Source organism: Mugil cephalus, chromosome 19 (genome assembly GCF_022458985.1).
Source record: "Mugil cephalus isolate CIBA_MC_2020 chromosome 19, CIBA_Mcephalus_1.1, whole genome shotgun sequence".
Lineage (NCBI taxonomy): Eukaryota > Metazoa > Chordata > Actinopteri > Mugiliformes > Mugilidae > Mugil > Mugil cephalus.
In genome coordinates, this window is record NC_061788.1 from 18,776,927 (window position 1) to 18,800,542 (window position 23,616).

Consider the following 23,616-nt stretch of genomic DNA (forward strand, 5'->3'; position numbering starts at 1 on the left):
TGAAGCTGCTCAGTCATTTGCACTATTGTAATTTTTCTACAGCCCAAAGATGTTGCTCAAAGCTGCCTTGCCACGCCAAGAGGTGCAGTGTGACAACACATCAAAAAAAATGGATTAGATTTGTGTATGCACATCCTCATCAATGTCTCTGCCTCCTGTGTCTCAAAATAAAACATGAGTCACGCAAACACATGAGGAAACACAAAGAGCCGAACAAGAGCAGCTCTCCACCCTGATTAAACAAATGTCTCTTATGTGGGGCCAAATTAAAATCTTACAAAGAATCTTACAAAATACCAACAATAGTGGAATATAAACTCTAAACAAACAAAAGCTGTGAAAAGATCGTCTAAAAAATGAAAAACAGCAGCTGGTGGGAGGGGCCTTGTGCTCTCATAAATGAGTGATGTCAACACTGATCAGTCCGAGGGTTTGATTAGAAACCAAAGTGATTTGGGCGTTTAAAATCCTTGTTTTATCAATCCTACTGTCCAAACGTTGATGTTCACCCTGCAAACTCTATTGTTTTTGCAAACACTTCATAGTTTAGGTGCCAGTGAGGACCACACAATATGACACTGAACACTACAAACACCAGAAACAACAAGCGGTAATCTCTGTCAAGTCCTAAAAATGAAGCCGACGTGGAAGCTGCAGTTCCTCGAATGGCCACTAGATGCTGGCTCCAAAAGTGTATCAGCTGAATGTAACGATGCCGTACTTTACAGCAGAAACATGTTTGCAGCCTGGTAATAGGAAAACATTTTACCCTTGAATCCAGCTTTATTTTCCCCCACCACACAAAATATTTGAGGAAAGGTGTTCTTTAATACTTGTAAAATTAAATTATGTACAATTAAGGACATGGCCGCACAAATTGCCAGCCTAACGCGCCACCTCTCTGGCCACTTCCAGGTCATCCGGGAGTTAGGCGGAGTATAATATCTGAGTGATATCTGAACTGTAAAACATGTATAGCCCTCACCCAACCTCAACAGCAAAATTCTCCTCTTTCCTGTAGCCTCTCATATTCACAGATCAACCACCTCACTCAGATGGCATGTAAAGACCTCACACTGTGACACACACGCCCTCGTCTAAATGAAGGTACAAAAAAAAAAAATTGTCAAAAATAATTGTCCAGGGTGGAGCAGCGAGACAGAGATGTGACAACTCAGCCCCGCCACTGCTAGAGGGTTTGTGTGTACTTCACTGTGTGTGTTTACTGTTACCATTGTTACTGTGGCGGACGCAGTCCTGCAGCACGGCGTGCCACTTCTTCTGCTCCTTCTCGGTCATCACACAGAAGTAATGGTGGCGGGCGTATGGGTGCCACAGGATGAGGGGGAACTCCGACGCACACTTGATAAACGGACTACTGGCCACTTTGGCCTTGATGCCTACAAGACAGAACCAGAATGCACAATGAAAAAGTGGAAGATATTACACACAAAAAAAAATAAAACTATGGAAAAATACTTTTTTTTATGTGGAATTAAGGTTATTATAATTTAAATTCTGGAATAAGAACACGCCCCGGGTCATTCTTTTTCCTGCACTTACCTAAAAATATGTGTTTTAACCTTTTTCTCTCTGTTGGTCTCAGTCCCCAACCCCACCATCTCTGTCCCACTCTTTTCTTCCCTCTCACATTAGAGGACCAAAGAGGAGATGTGCCCCCATCCTGACTCTCACTCCCTGTGTAACTTCTCGTCCATGTAGACATGAATGATGATGGTCTCATCTCTCTGATCCCTTCAACATCCGCTCCACCCCTATCATCCCTCCCCCTATTTCGTTCAGGTCTTATCTAGCAAGTAACTTCCTTCCATCTATTAAGATGTGGTCTATGTTAGTGAACTGACATTTAAAGTGTATGAATGTGCTCCATTGATATGCATTTACTTAGATGACACATGGATAAAAGAATAAACGATTTAATCCTCTTTCAGAAAAAAATATTTTGAAAATTTAGTCCGTAAATGGCTGAATTGAGTTGAATTAAGACAAAAACAAACAAAAAAAAGGTGTCATATATTGTTATTTTTACTGTATAAATGTATGGTTTTCTCACCTGGCAGGCTGTTGTTAATCAGCTCCATGTACTCCTCCATCGAGGTCAGGGCCTTGTACCCGGCACAGTTGATGGTTACCTTTGGGTGTAGTCCACGTTCGTGTGCCTGTATGAGAGAAAGTTTCAGCACAAGCTCCCAAATATATCACATCAGACAGCGGTTTAGTCCGGTCTACTCACTGTTTTGTTCTCGTAGAGGCTGATGTTGTAGCTGTTCGGCACGGCCACAAAGCGATTCCTCCACTTCCGATTCTCTTCCAGGTACTGAAACAGACTCCCCGAGAAGATGGACCTGCCTGCCAGAGGGTCCTGCAAACAATCACACACACACACATGCTCAGAACTAAAGCTTCTTTGTTGGATTTGATGTAATACATGGGATAATCGGTGAGTACATTTTGGTATTAAAAAGAAATTAGTATTCCTCTCGCAATCTAAACATTTTCACTGTGAGATCTGTCTCAACTATGCAAGAGACTTAACTGGTCTTTCCAAAGATTCAAGGGTGGAGGTTTTTACCCCAAAGTGTTTACAGAAGGATACACACCACCCACTTTGTTTTCAGATTTCCTGTCTTGGATCAAATAATCACTGCCAGAGAGGAAGAAAAAGCAAGTGCAGCAGACGGGAGTAGAAATGGGAGTTGATGTTATAAAATGGACTTGCTGCTGTAGGCTAATGAGTGAAGGGGGTCAGTGGAAGCTCACAGTGGATCAGAAACAAAATCCTTATCCTTCCCAGTGTGATGTGAGGTCATTTTTTTTTATCCGGTTTTGCAGAGTCTCCCTAAATCACGTACATTGTTTACAGGGATGTATTTGGTTTATCACTTGGATTAAATACATCTGGAAGTTTGGTTTTCTGATGTGACATTTAGCCCAACAGTAAATAAGCAAATTGGAAACAGAGAATTTCATGTGTGTGTCACATATGAGCAATTTTTAATTCGTGTCACAAGCAGTTGTCGTCCACGTGATGACCAGAGCAGATGAACCGCTATAACAGAGGCGGCATCTCTGTTCATGTGTGAAATGTGTTCCACTTTCCCTCCAGTGATTGAAAACATGGACAAAAGTGAGCCTGCAGTGCATTCGGTGACCAAATAAATGAGAGGGACAAAAAAACAACAACAACACAGAGAGGTAAGGTAAAGGGGCTGCTAATTAGGTAATGATGTACACAGAGTCCAGGGGTGACCTCATTCATGCATTGTGAATGTAACATCAAGCTCTGGTGGCCTAACAAAACCCACATTGATGCACGTTTGTGTGTTTTCAACCATCGCATAGCCATGAATTTATGCATCTTAGATTTGTAATTTATATACTGGAAGAGGAAAAATGCAATTCAAGCAGCGTTACTGATAACAGCAAAATTACTATTTTGAAGATAATTTCTGTGTATTACATCCTGAGTTTTGTTTTCACACTTTCACTCCCACCTTTACCAGTGATAAAATCTTCAGAAGTACGATAATTAGACCAGTTTATCAAAAAAAACAAAAAACAAAACTAGAACAAAGATAAATGTCTTAGGAAAAACTCGAACAAATACAACGGTATTCATATTTTCATTAGAGGATGATCATATGAAAACGAGAATCTTCAAGTCTGTGCTACCTTAGAACAGAGTGGGCCATGTTGCATATATATGTGTTTTACTTTAGGTGAGAATGAACAAACCAAACACTGGATGTACATTTTTAGCCACCAGCGTATGTTTTCCTACCTAACTGAAAAGGGACATGGGTGAGAGAAATCTTCAGCTGGTTGCATTCTGCACCCTCACCACTAGATGACACTAATTCTGAGACACTGGTCCTTTAAGGGCCTATCTGATAATTTGACAATTTAAATTTGCTGAAACAATGTCACTAACTCTCAGCAATTACGTTTTTAATAATCACGTCAACAGAACATAATAATGCAAAAATAGTAGCCTAGTTGTGATTAACTCCACTTAACATTCGATTGCACTCGTCATTTGAAAACATCACACTGTGTACAAATTCCAAAAAAAAGAGAGAGAAACTGAAATCCATTCTTAGGAGGTGCCCACATACTTTGTCCGCATAGTTTGTCGAAGTCTTTCTCTAGAATGACACTTGCCTGTCTGTGAAGCAGCTGCGACTGCGTACCTCCTCCACCCTCGATCTCAAAGCGGACGCTGTTGAAGAGAGCGACGGCGTACTGCTGCTCGTAGACATCGCTGAACTCTTTTATCACATCTCTGGTCCGAGCTGCAAGACACACAAGATCGAGTTCTTACACCATTCACACAAACGTTTGTTTCTGTCCCATTTTATCATTTTTGTGTGTAATATCTTTATTAGGGGAGTACCTTTGTGGAAATGAGGCAATTAAAGTTTTAATTTAAAAGTTGAATATGTCATTTCAGTTCCAAAAACACAAAAAGAGGAGAAACAAACAATTTTATTAATTCCCCAGCTGGATTGACCTGTTTAGTTATTTCTCGCTTCTTAGAACCCATCAGCATTAATATTTAAATCCCTCTGTCAAATATTAACTGAATTGATATGGAGAGCTGCAGTTCTCGTACGTAGACATACTGTCTCTTCCACATGCTAAATCGAGGGCCACGACCTTTCACTGTCGCTATCAGCTCTGTATGGAAACTAGCATATAATAAAATTTAAAATGGACATTTAAGATAGGCGTCCTCCTGCACAACTCAACAAAAAAGGTTCCTCTCATGTGTTATCAGTGCAAGCCTCGCTATATCATGACTCTGTTACAGCTCTGACATGTAAGTAGTTGAAGTGTAACTGCAGCCAAAACACACTTGAATGTTACGCTTGGAAAAGACTATGATTAAACGTTGGTGCAAGACTTGATTTACATGAAGGTTTCCAGCGCCAAATGAAGACGTCCTCTTCGGTTCTTTGCTTACAATGTTCAGACACTTTACACTCAAAACAAAACGGTTAATGATGAAAATCCCTGCTAACAGAGTTCTGTCGAATCATTGTATTCCTGTGTGTTCCACTGATCCTTTGTATTTCTTTTCCGTCTGCAATCAGCATCCTAATAAATAGTCCAACAACTTGCTGGAAGCGACTCAAGCTTTTCCCACGTTCTAGTTCTTGGAACGAGTCATTGTGCGGACCGATCACCGAGTTTGGCTCAATCAGCAGCAGACAGTGTTGACTATGATCTGTTTGTGGAGGGAACAACACAGGAAGGAGGGAGACGGCCTGCAGTGGAGGGGACCAGGAAGGAAAGGGCCGACAGGACAGGATAGACACGGAGGGAATGTGGAGGAGGTAGAGGACGGGGGCGCACACATACTTACTGAAAACACCCATGTCATTCCAGGACGGGATGGGAGGACAGGTTAGAGGTCTGCAAGATTGTGTGGCAGCGGAGACACCAAGTACTGTAAACTGTCAGTGTCACACGTTGCCTTTTCACTGTGTCTTTTCAGATCAGTAATTTATTCACTCACTGAGAAAGCTGACCTCTAATGATACTGATCTGTTGGTGCAGTGTTGAGATCAAAACATCCACAACAGTGTGGAAATCCTTTGTCGGCTTTCTGACTTCATATCAGTTTAAAAACAATGCGGATATACAGCATGACTTTGGATAGAAACTCTCCATTCTGTGTAAATTTCCACGAGATAAACGGCGGTTAATGTGGCCTCATCTCCTCTCCAAAATATTCAGACAGCTGGTTCTTTCCACTAGTCGCCGTGCCGTGCCAAAGTCAGCAGACAGGGAAACGTAAATGGATGTAGACTTTTGGGCCACTGGAAACTGGAATATGGAAACGAAGACCACACCATAAAACACACACTCAGTCCTTTTTCAACCTGTATAGGCATGCCAAATCCTTCTGTCATGTCCCTCCATCTACACCATCACTGGTTTTGATATTTTCTTTTGCTTTCTTGTCGCACAAGACATCAAGGCACTCAGTCAATGAGATGGTGCAACTTAGGCTCACAAATACCTGAAATTATAAGCCTGTAACGCTGCTATTACTCGTGATTTATGCCTCCATTGTCAACTCATTATTCCGCTTCATTCAGTATCATGATAGATCACTGTGGATATAAGTAAAACCTGTGCACTTTATCAGGCATCATGTATTACTATCCATCATTTGGACATAAACTGACCTCAATGACACATTTTGACCGTAATCAACATTTAACACAAGCATATCATAGGACAAACTGATGGAGGGATGTCATTTTGTATCCAGAAGGCCTAAGGTCTACTTCACTTGACATCAAAGTATTCTGCAAAAAGTCTGGATAAACCTGAATGTAAGCTGAAACTCGGCAAACATCCGCAAGACTGTTATCTTAGTTTTTCTCCTTGTTTGTATGATGAAATATTGTCATGTCTAGACTTAAAGAAGTATTTGGGCAGGGGTATGGCTTAAATATCGCAACGGCAGTTTAGAATAACGGACACCTTGAATCTAAATGTACTCATTACTAGTCAAGATGTGTATTTACAGGATACAGTGAATCGGTCGACATGAGGCCATTTTTGAAATAGTCCTGCACTGTTGCACACTGACACGTCTGGTTTAATCACTGACTGGGTGCTGACGTTATGTCCTTGTCCAGCTGATGAAGCGGCGGTCAGCTAGGTACTGTAATAAGTGTCCCATTACTTCGCTGAAGTGTCACATTTGCCTGCTATAGGCCTCTGTGACAGGATGATCTGAAACTCAAATACTGTTGTGTTTGAACAAGACAAGAGTCAAGGCTGCAGCTTGGCACAGTGGTGCTTTGAGCTAAATGCTAGCATGCTGATGTTTAGCCAACCCGAAGATGTGAAGCTGTGGCACAAGAGGAAATATCAAAGCTGATGGCAGGATCAATCCATTCATTATTTAGGTGGAAATTTATCTATTTACCTACCTAGAATGTATTAAGAAAACATTAGGACTATGTTTCAGGAAGACTGGAGCAAACATTCAGGCATATTTTATTTAAGTCATCTAATCTCTACCTCATCCCTCTTGAAAACACAAAGCTGGAAGGAAAGGGCACAGTTCTGAATATGAATTTCATTCACATCAACATCGGAGACTGTGCTGCACGTTGCATCCCTGCTGGTGTGGCTCATGAGGGAGGATACCGTTTTACCAGAATGTGCTTAGGCAGCGTGGATGTAGAAATCACTTTGTTGGGAGTTACTCACGCCAATGAAAGACTCCTCATGTAGAAACGCTGACTAGTCCTCACTCCCTTTCACACACCCACACACGTGCAAAGTGCACACTCCCCACTAAGCCGGTATTGACAAATAAGCCTCATTTTATGAATCAATTTTCCGCTTGTGCTTTAAAGAACGACTTTATTAAGATTTGTTAAGATGTAAGTTTGTTCTTACACAATGCGCCACCTAAAGCTGCTCTATCTGCAGCTGTGGATCTTTACACAGAGGGAGGGTGTGTGTGAGACCAGACAGCAGTTTCAGCAATTAACCGTGACATGTTCCTACCTGCTTTACTACAACAGCGACACCCGTTTTCTCCCTCTCTCCTCCTGGCTCTTCTCTCCATGCAAATCTTTTTCTGAGTAGACTTATATGCTGCAAATATTGAACTACTATAGGTCTTTGAACGCATATTTGCTGCATGTTTTTAATCAAACAATAGCTTTCAGCACTAATAATATCCACCTTGCAGTGTATCAAATGTGGAAAAAACACCCAAAATGGTTTTAAGACCAATTTGGTCCAAGTTTTCTGACAGGACACTATACAACAGCATTCAGGAATAGAGATCCTGAGAAGTCGCTCCAAAAAACCATTATTTTCTCACAAATTTGTTCCCAAGGTGAAGAATAAATGTTACTCTTGTTTTTGTTGATTATCTTTTTCTGGGGATACCACTGTCCTGCATATTGTCATAATGAAAGAATTGAGATGCCCCATATATTTCAGCATGTTTAGTCTGTACCATGTAGATAAAAGTTGTGAGAATTACCATTACACTTAGTCAAAACTCCCTTGATGTCTTCAAATTGCTAGTTTTGTCCGAGCAGCAGTCCAAAAGCCAGAAACTAGAAATCTTCGCAGCGTAGAATACAGGTTTCATGTTTGTGCTTTTCAAAAGAGTTCAATGTACAATTGTTTCGACATAGTGAATGACATCTTCTAATAGGCCCGATCTTTTCACTTTGAACTACTTATGAGAGAATTTCTCTGTCCCGTCTGATTCACAAAAAAAGCAGCAACAAAAAAAACAAAAACATAATGAGTGTCCTGGCTGTAAGAACGCGATCTTTGGTTTTCCCATGCCAGCACGCACGCTACAAACACAATAACAATCCTGAAGGAACATGCCAACTTAAAGGATAAAATGACTCAGAAACAAAAAAAACTGTCTGAAGGATCTAACCACAAATTCAAACACAGGAACATGTCCTCTCCTGTTTCCTGAATAGTTTCATCCTTGAAGGCATCACGAAACCACTTCAAGCAAAAAAAACAGGAATCATCTGGACATCCACGGCTGAGTCCTCCTTTTGCTCCCATATTTTGTAGAAATAACAGACCTGCCGGCACAGCTCACGGAGTGATGCTGGAGCAATCTGAGCCTTAAATAGCAGTCGGTGCCAAACTCATACAAACATGCTCCCCTTGGGGAAACCTACTTATTATCTCTGAGAAATAGACCTGCAGCGGGTTAAGGAATCGGAGGATCACTTCCAGCAAAGCAACATACAGTGATACGGATGAGATGATTTTTATTTCAGTTTCAGAATTATGAATAAGAGGAAACACACTTTATAGGATCACGACCTGTAATAGTCGTGTAACAGCACAGACGCTGGAGGAAATAAAACAACTGATAAAGTTGCAACAAACTTTTCCGAAAGTTCTACTTCTGCTTTGGCTGTGAATAAAATACTGTAAAGTAGTTTCAGTTTGCCACGGCACTCCCCTCTTACCTGTAATCATCTCCCGCTTGCCCTCATCCAGGTGAGAGGAAACCACGTCCCCCATGGTTACAGGAGAGCCTTAGAGATCCTGCAAGTATCCTAGCTCCAGGTGTAGTCCAGGTGAAAGCTGGTTTTGGTGATATTTCCAGCAGCCTCTTGACAAACCCGCTGAGAATATACTTCACTGCCCTCCAGAGAGGCGCACGGCTCTGGAAAGGCTGCGTGTCTTCTCTCCCGCTTTCTCTGAAGCCCGCAGGAGGAGGAGGAGGAGGAGGAGGAGAACTGAGGCGAGCTGGGAACAACTCCCTGGAGGAGGTGAACACTGCTCTGTTTCACACAGGCAGGACACACCCTCTGAGAGTCATTACTGGTCCAACGTGTTCAGTCGGCCATGCCAAGGGTGTGGCCAGAGCCAGGAGCTTAATAGACCGACATTATTTAACAATTACTGCACGCGTGAGCGTTGCTCTTCATTATTGTCTTATTCAATATCTTATGAATAAGACGCGTTTAAGTAAGCCCCCACGTGTTTAGAAAACAACACGTTCTGAAACGGTCATTCAATTTTGCTGTTGGCGATCACACCCGCTGAAATCTGGGGGAAGTTTGGCACTGAAAAGAGAAACCGTTCTCCTTTTACGCATATGGCATGTTCCTACCCAAAGAGAAATGCCGCCCCCTTGTGTTTGTAGACTGTAAGAGAGAAGAAAGCCGCATCCACTGCAGACACGCCTCCATCATAGGGAACATAAATAACAGGGATATAAATATAAATACAGAAATAGAAAACCCATTCCGGAATCTGGACATCAAGCACTGGAAAATAGCAATAATAATATAACATTTTGACTCATTCACGCAACACTGTAAAAAGTGTAACCTCCATTTGGTCTCCCTCTGCAACAGCCAGTGTGTATGAAAATGCTGCATTTGACACTCACTGTGGTAGATGTAACAGCAGTGATCTAAATGATGAATTTGCCAGTCGATCAAAAAAAAGAAAGAAAGAAGGAGAGAGAAAAAGAAGCATAATATGACTGATCTCAGCTTCATATTTGTTCATATTTGCTGTCATTGGGTGTTTGTAAATGAAATTAACGTGTTTGGATGTTGTTCTGACAAAAATATCTACGTGGGCTTGTGAAACTTTTACTTTTAAAGTGTATATTAAGAAGAGTCATTGCAGCAGTCTTTACGTGCAGTCCTGTGCCTCACTGAGAGAATAAAATACATAATAACCGAGCAAATGACGGTTAAGACGACCCTGTTGCCTCTTATTATGTTCAGTGTTAAGACTACAAACAACACATTTATATTTGGATAAATGCGGGTTAATTGAGGACTTAATAAGCACAGGGGCCGTGGTGAGAAATGGGCTAGTTTGAGCTAATAAGACGCAGTCTCCAAAGCTCTTACAGCACCAGCGAGGATGATGCGGAAGGATACGCAGTGACGTTTTCAACTTGAGGCTCCTCCGCAGCGCTGTGAGATGAACAGAGAGGAGGTAGGAAGCAGAGGGTGATCACTCGGTCCAACATTCAGCAGCATCATGGCACCTATCGGATTAAAGGCGGTGGTCGGAGAAAGTAAGAGCGTCTTTATTTGTTTTGCTTAGAATTAGTGAGGTGCGCGCTGCGCTGTGCGCCCAAATCAGCCCCTGTACGTGCGTGCGTGTGGCAGGGAGAGTTTTTTCCCCTCTCCCTAGGATGCGGATGGCTGCTAGTGCGTGTGGGTGATGATGGTGAAGGTGGTGGTGTTCCATTGTATCCTGTTGTAAACTGTGCGGTGAGGCAGCTCTGGATGTCCTGCAGAGGCTGGCTTGTCTCACTGGGCTCATTTAAAAAGACAGGGAAAGCCCGAAAATGGCTTTAACAAACACTGATTAGCCCACTAATAGAAAATGTAGGTAGGTAGGCATCCTCCTCCAGAAGGACGAGGAAAGCCTGCAGGCAGATGCAGTCCATATCCGCCCTTTTAGCCTCAGTCAGTGTTTATTTCAGGAATAATCTGCGCTGCATCGGAGCTGCACCACGAGCTGCTTCTGCCTGAATATTGTGATACAAGGTGCACAGTTTGCCGTCACGCCTTGGCGAGATAAAAAAAAAAAAAAAAAAAAAAAACAGCCAGCAGTGTACCATAGAGCTATTGATTATTAAATGACTAGAGATTAACACTCATCCGTGGGATTCCCTGGTTTCAGCAGTGCCTCACCCCTCTGATGGAGCAGAAATCGGTTGCGTAAAACACCCCTTCTAAACCGGAGCGCTTCAGAGCCGAGGCAATCTGCCGCTTGCCGTGTTTCACGTTAATGGCGGGTTGTATCCAAGTCCAGGAAATTGCCTTAAAATAAATTCCGCATTATCTGTCCACGGACAAGGAGTAGTCAGTGGCCTTTCCATCCTCACCTTGCCCTTTAGTGGCGGTGCGGGACGGATCAAACCCTTTCCATGTGATCCCGCATCATTAGGGCACTGATGTCTCGGCTGTCACTCTCAGATTAGTCTTTTACTTCGGTTTATTTCTCATTCGGTGTGTGAGGCGGAAACAGGCCCGAACATGGAGGCGAAGCTCCATCCTCCCCAGCAGGGTCAACTGGGTGCAAGTGTTGGTGGTCGTGATAACGCCAGTCAGGCCTGTATATATATATTATATATTATATATATATATATATATATATATATATATATATATATATATATATATATATATATCTGTGGAAGTGATTTCATAAACCAAGCACCTAAATAATCCCGTGTCATTTGCCCGGTCAGTGGTGCAGGATTTGCTTCATCTGGTGGCTGCTGTCCGAGTTATTGATTTGGTTTCAGATTTCACTGACACAATTAAGCATGCTCCCTCTGTAGTAGGCTGCCTCCTCAGTAAAATCCGTACATGTCTTAAATTGCACCAGTCTCTTGTTTGGAAGGTTCTGCTGCAAAATTTGCCCCCACCCTTTTACATCTCACAAAGAGAGCTATACTCTACACACACACACTTGACCCTCCACTCCAGCACCAGTGATTACAAGCCAAATATGTGTCTAATATTATGATGTATATATGAAACACTACTTGCTACCCACAAAATAGTTTAGCAGGACTGAAGGATATAGATTAAAGATTTTTCCAAAGCCTGCAAAAAAAATACATCACAATATTTAAAATTTAGACACATTTACACATCGACCAGTGGTAGTCAAATATTAGGTACCAGTGTGTACGTCTCCCCACAATTTTAATTACGTTCAATTGAATTGGCTCATGATCATTGATTGAACATTTCAGATTTGTAAAATAGTACAGTGCTGTGGAGCTGATTGGTTAATGTGTGAATCAGTATTATTGTGGCCATAGATCTGTCAGATTTGCATTTGTGTGCGACTTGCATCACCGGCGGTCATTCTTTAATTTACAGTCAAAAGGATGAGTTTTAATAGCAATAATATCATCTGCACATCTACTACATTACACAATGCAGCTTCACATGCCAATTATCCTCTGATATAATCATTTAGGCCTCCTGTCTGGCGATTACATAACCCAGTTTGTAAAACTAAAGGAGGGCTTGCGGCCTCTCGGCCCTGACTGAGTCGCCTTTTCCAGAGCAATGTAAACACTACGTGCGCACGTTTCCCAGTAGGAAAAGACCGAGATGCTGCAGGCAGCACCTGCACTCCGTTGGGCTGAGGTGAAGCTAGGATGGGATTGGTGGAGGTTGTGGAGGCAAAGAGAGGGAGGGTGACACCATCGTGGGCTCTCTATGCAGCAGTGGATGTAGCAGCCGGGATGAATGAGGGGGGATGGGCAGCGAGCCGAGCATCACCCTCTCCCTTTCATGCCCGTGTGTGAGTATCAATCCCAAAGAGCATCAGAAGGAAAATAAGGCCGGAACCTGAGCTGCTGGATATTCACCGATAGATGTGGTGCGCACACCGAGGGAGCATAGCGATTAAAAAGAAACAGTACTCTTTATTTGACATTCAGGAGGTGGACCCGTTGCTGTGTGTTGCATACACATCAGTTTTGGTGGATATCATCATGTTTTCCAGGTTATTCTCTGCGCTCCTTGTATTTCTCAAGAGACAAATGTCAGTTGTGGCTTACTATTAGCTGACATAGACAAGAAATAATGCGCACTTTGGTTCTTTCATTCATTTATAATCAGGTTATCTTAAATGTTTTTATCAAATTATATTGATATACTTGAAAAAAACAATCAAAATAAACACTGCAGAAATCAAGATTACACTTCTGTCGCAATAATGTAAATTCAGTAACATCATGAAGTATTTTTACTTGATTTGTCATTTGTTGCCCTTACCTGACTATTCCAGCTCAGGGTCATGAGGTTCATACTCTGTGCACAGCCTTGTTAAATCAACACCCAGCATTCATTGCACGTATTAATCACTGCAGGTACAGGTACAAGTTGTACACAGCAAGTCCTTGCTGTTCAAATTACATTTCACTGCTGTAATTCTTAGCTTTTTGTTGGTGTTATATAGGTGGTGTGAATTTCTGCATTTATGTGCGCAATACAGCGCTTGCTTTTAGGGAAGGTGGATAGTGGAGGTGTTACATATAACAGCAGGTTGACTTTGCAGTCTCATGGTCACAGATTTATTGGCCATCTGGATGTCTGTCAGTAGTTGTGGGATGAACTTGGAAGTTGTCCTTATTGCATAATATGTGCTGTTAATATGCAGTATACTGCAGGCTAATCTTCATAGTGTAATATGTTGTAAAAGTTAGGTTACTCTGAAGGGCTTTGACAACAACTGAACTGATGCTGAAAAGTGGTAGTTGAGTTGTTGAAGGGATTTTGCATGTTCATGTTTTAGCTTTCAGGAGTATGGGGTGTCCTTTACCTTATGTCAGAGTCCTACTCTGTGAATTAGCTTTACCTGGGCTCAAGAACAGCTGCAGTGAAGTTGCATGTTTCTTCTTCTTTCATGCCAGGGAACCACCAGTGAAGCGTCTTTCCACACCTAAAGCAACGTCTTTCCATTGTTCCTTGTCTGTTTTTTTTGGATCACATAAGTCCCCACACAAATTACGCACACAAAGACATCATCTTTTCCAGAAGAGTCCGCTGGTGAGCAGTGGATGGCTCATAGTCACACACAAATAATCCCAGAGTCCACTTTTGCTAGATGACAGACTATATCGTCATGCTGTATGTTTTGAGACTGTCTGTTCCAAGAGGCTGGCACGTCCTGCTGCACGTCTCTTTCTAGGCGGTTTGTGCTGCAGCTGTAGGCTGAGATGAATGTTAAAAATGTCAAACTGTTTTCAACTGCAGCAATCCTTTGAACCCAAAGATCACTGTTAACATCGAGCTAGCCCGCTTTGCCACCGCCTTCTTTTGTTTTGTTTATTGGCATCATCACCAGCTATTGCCTATGCCTACCTCTGCAGCCAACACTGGTTACACATTATAAAACAAGAATCTATGTGTATAGACGTAGCATGATGCTAAATTGGTGCTGTTTCATGAGTACTTTAACAAAGTGGTGGATCAATGACTAAGACATTCTTCACTTGTGGCAAAGACGCTAGCTTGCCATTTTCATAAAATACCACTACAAGTCGTACTAACATGCATTATGATAGTGTCTTGTGTGCTAAAATATTCTCTGAAATCCACAGTGCTCTGAAAAAGAAAAGCTGAAAGCATTAAGCAGCCTTCAGCATGTTTGAGGGCTATGGAAATAAGCTGGAGTACTTGAATTTACTTTATTCTGCTAACATTAGTCTGTGTGGTATGACTGATTGTTCCGTCAGTGTAACTTAAATCCTACAGAGGAAGAAAATAGTGTCTCTAAAACAGTAATTTGTCAGAACATATGAACAAATTAGGCAATTATATTAATGGCTTTAACCTGCGTTATGTTAGCTGGAGTTAACTGGATGCAGTTGCACAGTTTTCCCCCCTTTATACAGTCTTCATGCAAAGCTAGCTAGGCAAACAATGCACTGTCTCCAGCTCAACGCCACAGACGTGAGAGATTGTCATCTTTCCGGTCAAAGTAAATAAAAGTACTTCCCAAAATATTGAACTGAGTTAGTTCTCATTCTTTGGAAGTTTCTGGAAGCGGCAGTGTGTATTTGCTGCTTGGTGTGCATTGTGATTTGAGAAGGGAGGAGGAAGGTGAAACAGATAAGGACATGCATCCATTTAGTCTTCCACTGACCTTGGAAGCATCACTGAACCGGAGCATCAACACTAGTCTGGGTTCAGCGTCTGACGCAGTGCCTGCAGCCCCCGGGGCCTCCGCGAACGCGCACGCAACACACACACACTGACTCGCAACTAAAATCCATGCTGAAATGTCACGTCGCCGTGGTTACAGAGCATGAAGGGCTAGTTGAAATAGAGCTCCCTAATTCGAGGCTACAGTGGCTCATAATCGTAACGAATTCTCCTTCTCTCCGACTGAGGGAGAGTGCTGTGTCAGAGCTGGCAGGCATCCTCTTCCTCCCACTCTTCTCAGTGCCACGTGACCGCTCGCGCCATCCTCCGCTCGCATGCACACACACACGTACACACGGAGACATATTTAACACGGCATTACAGAAATATCTTCTTATAGTATATCACTGCAGAGCCAAGGTGCGTGGGCCGACATGCTTTCATTCTCCACTGTCATAAACACGGAGAAGAAACGTTAAATGTTAAGGAATGGGAAGGGAAAAAAAGGATGACATAATGGACATGTGTCATGTTGTTATATTAACTGTCATACACGCTGTTGGTTAGGCTTTGATGCTGTGCAGTAACCAGCACTCACCTGAGAGCAACTGCAGAGCTTCAGATGGAGTTCCACACAGATCTTTGCAGATCACGTATACATCATGATGGATCACTTGCTTTCTTGTTTCTGTTATATTCTGTACTGTCATTTTCAGTGCTTTGGGATTCTGTCATTCATTTTAAACCTTCTAGTTTCTAATAAGTGAGGCACAGTAGTATAAGCTTCCTGTTTTCTCCTGTTTTCTTGAAAAACACTGCACTTTGTTGCTTAGTCACTTAGAAAATAGACACATTTCAATTTAGTTTTATTTAGATATCATTACATTTACTCCTCTCAGTATGGAAGAGAACCCAACAAATCACATTTTAATGTTTGGCAACATTGAGGTAAAAAAATGAAATCAGTGACAAGTGAGACACTGTTGGAACAGGTAGAGCATATTTATCTTCTAAATGTTAGCAATGAAAAATGAAATAACCGCGTTGTAATAACAACGGGATTGGTTAGAATCATTCAGGCATTTTACTTGGCACTCATAAAGGGAGACTTTGTGAGCGCAAAAATTCTGGGGAGTCACTGCACCACTCACACCTTTTTCACTGTGTTTTTAAATGAATAACCACAGAGATATGGAAAAAGAAAATTCAAGCACACATTGTTGACTAGAATCGGTGTCTAAATAAAGTGGTTTACTGGGCTGGATTAGTTGCACCAAGATTTATTTAAATGCACAGTGCACATCAACAGACGTCTGTTAATTTGACTCGCTTTATATACAGTATCTTCACTTATTTTACTCTTATACTATTGTGAATACACACTTTGAATACTTTTTGTCTGGATTTCTGTCAGAAATCATTCATTTTACATTTGCTTCATGCTGTACTTGGCGAAAATTCCTCTAAACGTGAGTTTTTTCTAGTTACTTAGTCAACGGGTTTCAACGAAGCTATGAAATACAAAGAGGTATTCCGTACTAGTTTTAAACACAATGTATTTTTAGTTGCATTTTACTTGATAATTTATTAGTAACGTTCTTGTTGCCGCATTTGTGTCTTTTGATTTTGGAACGCCAAGCTTTTAGAGAGGCTCCTTGCTGAGCATCACAGAGGTGACACACGGCTCCATGAGGATCTTGTAGACTTCATCAGAGTGAATCAACATACGACCCTCACAGTCACCAGAGATCACTCCACCGGCACTGCATTTGCAGCAGGAAGATTTATCAGTGCAGAGAAGCTCTTTCTATTGGAGCTCTTTCTATTAGAGCCTCTCTGCACTCAGGTCTCATGACTCAGGGTTTGCTCTGCTCCCGTAGATCGCCTCTCATAACCCATCAGTGCAGGTCATGGAAAAAGGTCATCCACAGCACCGATCTTCTGTTTTAAATGGGCGACCTACGCCCCTTACAGGCCTGCACGACTTTTAATCTCTGCTGTGTGACTGGATATACGTGGGAGGGCAGAGAAGCAACAAACTCATGAGCCTTTCTCCTTAGACTTTACTGGGTTTCATACGACCAATTGTGCGGTCGTTAACGTTTCGCTTGTATTTTTGAATGAGGTTAAAATCAGCCCCCAAAGCATACTGAACATCAGGTAACCATAGTAACCGCTGGGAGGGACCTTACCACGCTGTGTTACCATTTAACTATCAGTGGTGACATTAATATCATTATGAGACTACAAATTAAACTATATCTTTTAAAGAAAGAAGTAGAAATCTGCTTTGGAAATGCCAAAAGAAAAGTTTCCAAAACTGAATTGATAGCTAAAAGCTGGTTCAACAGTTATATTTCCAAATTAGTGATTTGTTGATTTAATTTAGAGTTGAATTATTATTTTGAATTATTATGTGTGATTTTTATTTACCACAGTAGCGACTTTTAAGGTGAAACTCCGGGAGCTTTATTCCACCCTCAAACTGAAGGGTGGTGAAGGCCTCCCTTTCATTTCGCTCCTGTCATGTCTGCCTGCCTCTTTAAGATCAGGAGTGTCCGATTCTCTCGGGAGTGATGCTGCTGTGAAGCTTGAGATCCGAGAAAAAAAATGGGTCATGTACTCATAGGTGAAAGTCCCTGAAGGGGGGAGAACCACGAGGCAAAGGGAGGAACTGTCGTCTCCTCACGACTGCAGTGTGTAACCTCATCAGCAATATCATGTACACTGCTGTCATGTCAGAGAAAGGGTCAACCGAGTGTGGTCAGTTTATATTGATGTTTTTTGTTTGTTTGTTTCGTCAAAAACAAAAAAGCTTTTTTATATATCTCTATAGTCTACATGTTTTTAAGTTGTTATACTAATTTGCCTACATTAGCAATTCATTTACATCACATGATTATTTTTAGCGGAGGTGTAGTCCGACCCTGAACGTCCTCTGTCCTCTGAAATGACGTCGGTGCTTACTCAAAGGCGCATGGAGGACGTCGTCAAACAGCAGGATGCAACAAATCTGGATGCTGTGTGGAGTGGATGAGTGTGGAGGGTTGTATGACGTCCAGTAGTGACACAGAGAGAAAAACATATATATATTTTCAAATATAATTAAATGCCGTAGAGCCTTGTATGGTGTAAAGTGAGCTCAAGGTTTAATTACAGAATCCATCTTAACTGTCCTTACTGCTCTACCATGAGGATATTGTATCCTGTTAAACTGGAAGTGAGGGCTTATGGTGCGTGTGTGTCTGTGTGTGTTTGGTTGACACAGCTGTTGCGTCGTGTTTGTTCAGGTCCCTTCCCTTCTGTGTGGCTGGCGCGTTCTTGTATTGTTGTACCTCTGTCATGAGGTCAGAAAGGAAAAATCTACAGCGCTGCCTCCTGACGTTGTTTAGATTTTCATTCTCAGGCGGCAGTCAGGAGAGTGAGCAGCGTCTGCTTCTCTATTTTATCACCTCAATTTCACTTGATTTTGTGAGGCTAAACTCTAGCTTTGGGATATTGTGGCATCATTTTTATTTGACCCAAAAAGCGTTTTCTTTTGTGTCACTCTTTATAGTATTAATAATTCAGGGAGATGAAGCATAGTAGCTGACTACATGTATGAGAGTAGACAGCACTGTATCACACAACACAATCAACCAGAGCAAATCTGTTTTTATTTTTTTACTGAACAGGAATTAGGTTCATCCTTGCCACAGGTTTCCAAACATAATGGATTATAAATACACTTGCAAAAGGGGGAAAAGGCTGAGGACTCATCTTCACTTTGACTACAAGGGATGCAGTCTGGCTGCAGGGATGACAGCAGGGGTTAATGAGGGTCAAGTGATTGATAATATGCAGTTCAATTAACATATCTGTGGACGGAGTCTAACTGCACCATAAGAGAGGATTAGTTAGATGGAAACACCTGTGCGTGCCTCATTATCATTTATTTGGAGTGTCACTGTGGGGGATGTTCAGTATTCAACTCATGAGGACAGTGTCCGTCTCCTTAGCTACTAAATGTCTGTCTGCTTTAGAGCTCATAGGTCATGTACAGTGGGTTTATTTTTGATCGGTTCGATTACGTTTTAAGAGCTTTTGTGTCAACTCCAAGACTTCAGGCCTACGAAATACTTAAATGATGTTCAGTGTCATGAGCCTCGTTTATCTGAGGTCGCTGCACAAAGCCAGAGGAAACCAGAGCCAGAGGAAATGCGAAAACGAGCGGCGGATATCCTTACTCCTGCCTGTAAGAGCCTCATCCTGTGGCCGGGAGCCTCTCCTGGATGAAACGCTTTTCAGGAATGAAAGGGAGCCCGCTTTAATTCTGAAACTGCTGAGCATTGTCTGCAGCTCAGCGGTGACTGTACTTGACTGTTAAAATCAGTCACTTTTAGTTTTAGTAGTTTTCTTGGCCTGTTGGCTCTAACAGGACACGACAAAGAGGATGCTGGAAATAGAGTGAAGCTGAGTCGGCGAATCTCTCTGCCATTTAGTGAGAATAATATTCACACTATTCTAAGATCATCTGTCCCACAGGAGGTCAGATACAGTTTGTCTGACTTGCAAGGGGTGCAGGCTGAGGTCTGTCTGCGCTTCTGCATGGATTCACTCTGTGCTGCTCTAGAGGCTCAATATAAATTCAACCTATATTCACTTCTTAGTTTTTACATTTTTTTTTTTCGATCTGTCGTGATCATGTTGATGATTGTATCTATCTATATATCCGCTTGGTGGGATCCAGATAAATATTTACGAGGTGGCAACCTCAATCTTGTGCTTAAACGTCAAATGTCATCAATTGTTATTGATAATATGTAAATGAAATTGAACTGAGTTACTTAGGCTATGATAATTGAATTTGCTTGCCACCCCCTCAAATGGTTTCATAGTCACTTTGTCGAGTCTTCAGAAGGTTGTACATCTGGCCTCTCTTCCTTCTTGATAGGGGTAGAACCTAGGAATCTCTTCTATCTTTTCTTCCTGTATTCATTTGCGCTCAGACATCGTTTTGCTCTCCTAAATTTTGCAACATCTAGTTTTGGACATGTTGCGAAATTTAGTCTTTTTTCTCAATTTCATTGCGAAAAAAGACAGTCAAATGTAAGAATGTAGAATTTATTGAAGCAAGCATGAACACATCCCTGATTTTCATTTCAGTATGTTTTGTAATCTTTTTTTTTTTTTTTTTTTTTGTACAAGCCCTTTTTAATCTCTTGTAATCCACCAGCATCTATGTGGTCTCAGGTTTTTAGCCGTGTCCGAAGGGCTTAGCGATTTATATTCACAGTGATCCAGTGTGATGTTAAACAGTAATTCATCCTAAATGGATTTATCCTAATACGGCTGGCAGATGGTTGGATTGGCGATCAGGCCAATATCAGTGTTGTGGCGTAAACATGGCCATCGTGTCGTAACCTCACAGTGGGGAGGATGATTTTTCCTTTGTTGGTATTTGAGATCACAGAGAGACACAGAAGCAAAGCCTCTGTTTGTAGACACTGAAGGATTCATTCTGCTGGTGTGGATCGTTGGTCAGTGACCTTGTTGCAGTCCATATCTGCCTTTTGCACGTTATTATCCTCTTTTGCATGATGGGATTGAATTGACATAAAGTCAACTAATGAAGTGTCTTAGTATTTAAATTGATGTGGTACAGGTACTATTTTATGGATTCGATTAATCATGTACTGTATGTTAGTATATTCCTGAGACCCGAGCTTTTGTTTGGTCTGCTTTTTTAATTTTTCCAGGGTATTTGGGATTCAGTAGGGCCTAAGAAGTATATAAACTACGCATCATCTTTTAACAGGAAGTAGTAAAAAAACAAACAAGCAATGTCCTCATATGTGCACACCGGGATTATTTCGTTATTCATATTATAATCATTATAAGTCACCAATCTGTGACAATATATAAAACTGTTTATTTTAATACCTGAACATGGCTGTGCAAAGGCAGAATTGCGAACAATGAAGTCCCGACGTCCTCAAAGGAGTACTTGCTAATTAGCGAGGTTGTAGCTCACTGCAAACAAGAAACGTTAATAAGTATAAATAAATACGTTTTAACTGTAGAATGTGATGGTGTTTTGTTCCTTGGCCACTTTTGTCCTGTGATCGACTGTAGAATGACTGACTGACTAGTGTATTGACCCTTTGCTACCACTAGATGGCAGACTAAAGCGTCCACTAATGAGGACAACAGGTTTCAATGAAGCTGAATATGCTTTAATTAAACCTAAAACTTAATGTCCCCATACGAGGACGCAGCGTCTCAGGAGGTTAAATTTATAGGAAAACAATAATACGCACAGTACTGCTGGTCATTGAAGTGGAAAAATATAAAATAGTTTTTTTGGCACAACATCTGTTACTATGGCAACCAGGATAAATAAATGGAGGCACATTACAGTATATGACATACAGACTTGACACAAAATCATTCTGTCAAAAAGAACAGATTCAGATGTACAGCGTTCACACGTGGGAGAACAACTGAGCAACAATCATTCTTACATACAGTCACCTGTTTATGAATTTACCTGAGAGACTATGAGGCAGCTGCTTTCAGTTCTGAAGGTGGAAGCTGTGAAGAGATGTAGCACCTGCGTGTGTGTCCTTCCTTTTAATTCCCCGTTTGCAAAATGCCTTAATCTCGATTGCCTCACATTGCTGATGACATTTACTTTTTTTCTTTTGCAGAGATTATGAATGATGTAATCAAGAAGGTGAAGAAGAAGGGAGAATGGAAGGTGAGACGTTCATCATTATGGAAAAACAACTCAGTCCAACCACAAACATGATGATGTCTCATTTGTCGTTTCATTCACATCTCTTTGTTTATACAGACTGATCAATGAAGTGACGTGTTATAGGGGTTTTTGGTTTTCTCTTGTTTGTTTACAGTAGACATTTGAGGTTTGCCGTGTTGGTTTGCTACATTTAACATATATTAATATCAGAAGTAAGACAATCTGCTAAAATATGAACTAATGATACAAATGAATGATCTAAAATGCATGTTTTTCCCCTGCAACTTCACATTTTTTCATTTGTGCAGATTGTTTGAGACACTGGCTTATTTTTCTTTAAGGGACGTTCTTTAAGTTGGGAAAGGTTTATATTAAGACATTAAGCAATGAAACGCAGTTGGACAGAAACCTAACCACTTCAAACACTCCTCGTTTCTCTAAGTGATTATGAGTGCATGAGTTGAGATGGAAGAACGCGCAGCCAAGTAATCAATTAGCTCTGGAATCAGTCTTGAATGGTGACGCGTGGGACGAGCGGTGGAGCACTGGTTTCTAAAATCAAAATTTATCGCAAAATTTACGTCTTTCTAAAAGATGAATAAACACATCGGTGTAAGTGTATTGTGACATATGCATATTTGATCGCAATCTAGTGATCCATCTTTGAAATATTGCACTGGAACTATAATACTAACCACTTTCATACTGAACAGGTAAAATCCAAGTCTTATACATTACACATGAATATTATACCGTCACAACCTCATCCATTACTTGGATCACCGTCTTTTCTTTTTTCTTACTTCGTCTCTCTTAATCATTCATTAATTTCACAGTTGTGTACATACACTTACCTGCAGACCCCGCACCCATGACCCAGCACCACCTACAACCCCCTGTCTTTAGCATTCAGATGTTCTCTGTGTTCTCTTTCCCCTGCCCTTGCCTTGTCCATGTCCTTCTATTTGTTTGTATAAAGTTTAGCATTGTGAGTGCTTGTATGATACTCACCGTCCTCTCCTCTGTTGCTAGGCGCTGATTGTGGACCAGCTGAGCATGAGGATGCTCTCCTCCTGCTGCAAGATGACAGACATCATGACAGAGGGCATCACCAGTAAGAGACAATCACATCTACCGTGTCTGTTTACAGTGACACTGTGTTTGCTTGCATGCGTACGTGACTGTATCCATTTATATGTCTATGTTTCTTCTTCTCTAGTTGTGGAGGACATCAACAAACGGCGAGAGCCTCTGCCCAGCCTGGAGGCTATTTACCTGATTACACCCACAGAGAAGGTCAGCATGCTCTCTGTCTCTGTCTCTCACACACTCCCTCTCTCTTTCTATCACTCCCTTTCTCTGTCTCGTAGTGTATGTTGTTATAGGGGTGTGTCTGTGACAGCAGGTGTCACAGACGGCACGGAGAAGTTGCTGTGTCCAAACACAGAGCTGATGACTCAGACCTCACTTCTGAGCTCTCGTGCTCAAAGAGGTTCAGTCAGTGCTGATAAAGCTTATCAAGCAATCAGGTAAATCAGGAAAATGTTGCATTTGGCTTGGTTGTAGTTCGCAGTCTTTGTCTGTGCAGATGTTCATGCAGTAGGGACGGAGATGGATGGAGTAGCCTCAGGAAGAGGGACATAGCGTGTCTGAGAATAGTTTCTGATGCTCTGGAAACAAAAA

At 41.6% G+C, this 23,616-nt stretch overlaps 2 protein-coding genes across 3 annotated transcripts in view; one reads left to right on the forward strand and one right to left on the reverse strand.

Annotated features, from left to right (window-relative positions):
* Positions 1-9,649, reverse strand: part of niban2a (niban apoptosis regulator 2a) — a 25,551-nt gene extending 15,902 nt beyond the window's left edge. The window contains exons 1-5 of the mRNA XM_047569574.1: positions 9,012-9,649; positions 4,183-4,313; positions 2,255-2,383; positions 2,075-2,180; positions 1,233-1,400 (exon numbers count right to left, since the gene is read on the reverse strand). Of these exons, the coding sequence (XP_047425530.1) occupies positions 1,233-1,400; positions 2,075-2,180; positions 2,255-2,383; positions 4,183-4,313; positions 9,012-9,066 (589 nt within the window). The 5' untranslated portion in view covers positions 9,067-9,649. The remainder of the gene's footprint in view (positions 1-1,232; positions 1,401-2,074; positions 2,181-2,254; positions 2,384-4,182; positions 4,314-9,011) is intronic.
* Positions 9,650-10,431: 782 nt separating this feature from the next.
* stxbp1a (syntaxin binding protein 1a) overlaps positions 10,432-23,616 on the forward strand; it is a 31,668-nt gene continuing 18,483 nt past the window's right edge. Inside the window, exons 1-4 of one of the 2 annotated variants that reach the window (XM_047569222.1) lie at positions 10,432-10,588; positions 21,884-21,933; positions 22,966-23,047; positions 23,153-23,229. In XM_047569222.1, the coding sequence (XP_047425178.1) occupies positions 10,552-10,588; positions 21,884-21,933; positions 22,966-23,047; positions 23,153-23,229 (246 nt within the window). In that variant the 5' untranslated portion in view covers positions 10,432-10,551. The remainder of the gene's footprint in view (positions 10,589-21,883; positions 21,934-22,965; positions 23,048-23,152; positions 23,230-23,616) is intronic. The other variant, XM_047569223.1, reaches the window with a different exon arrangement.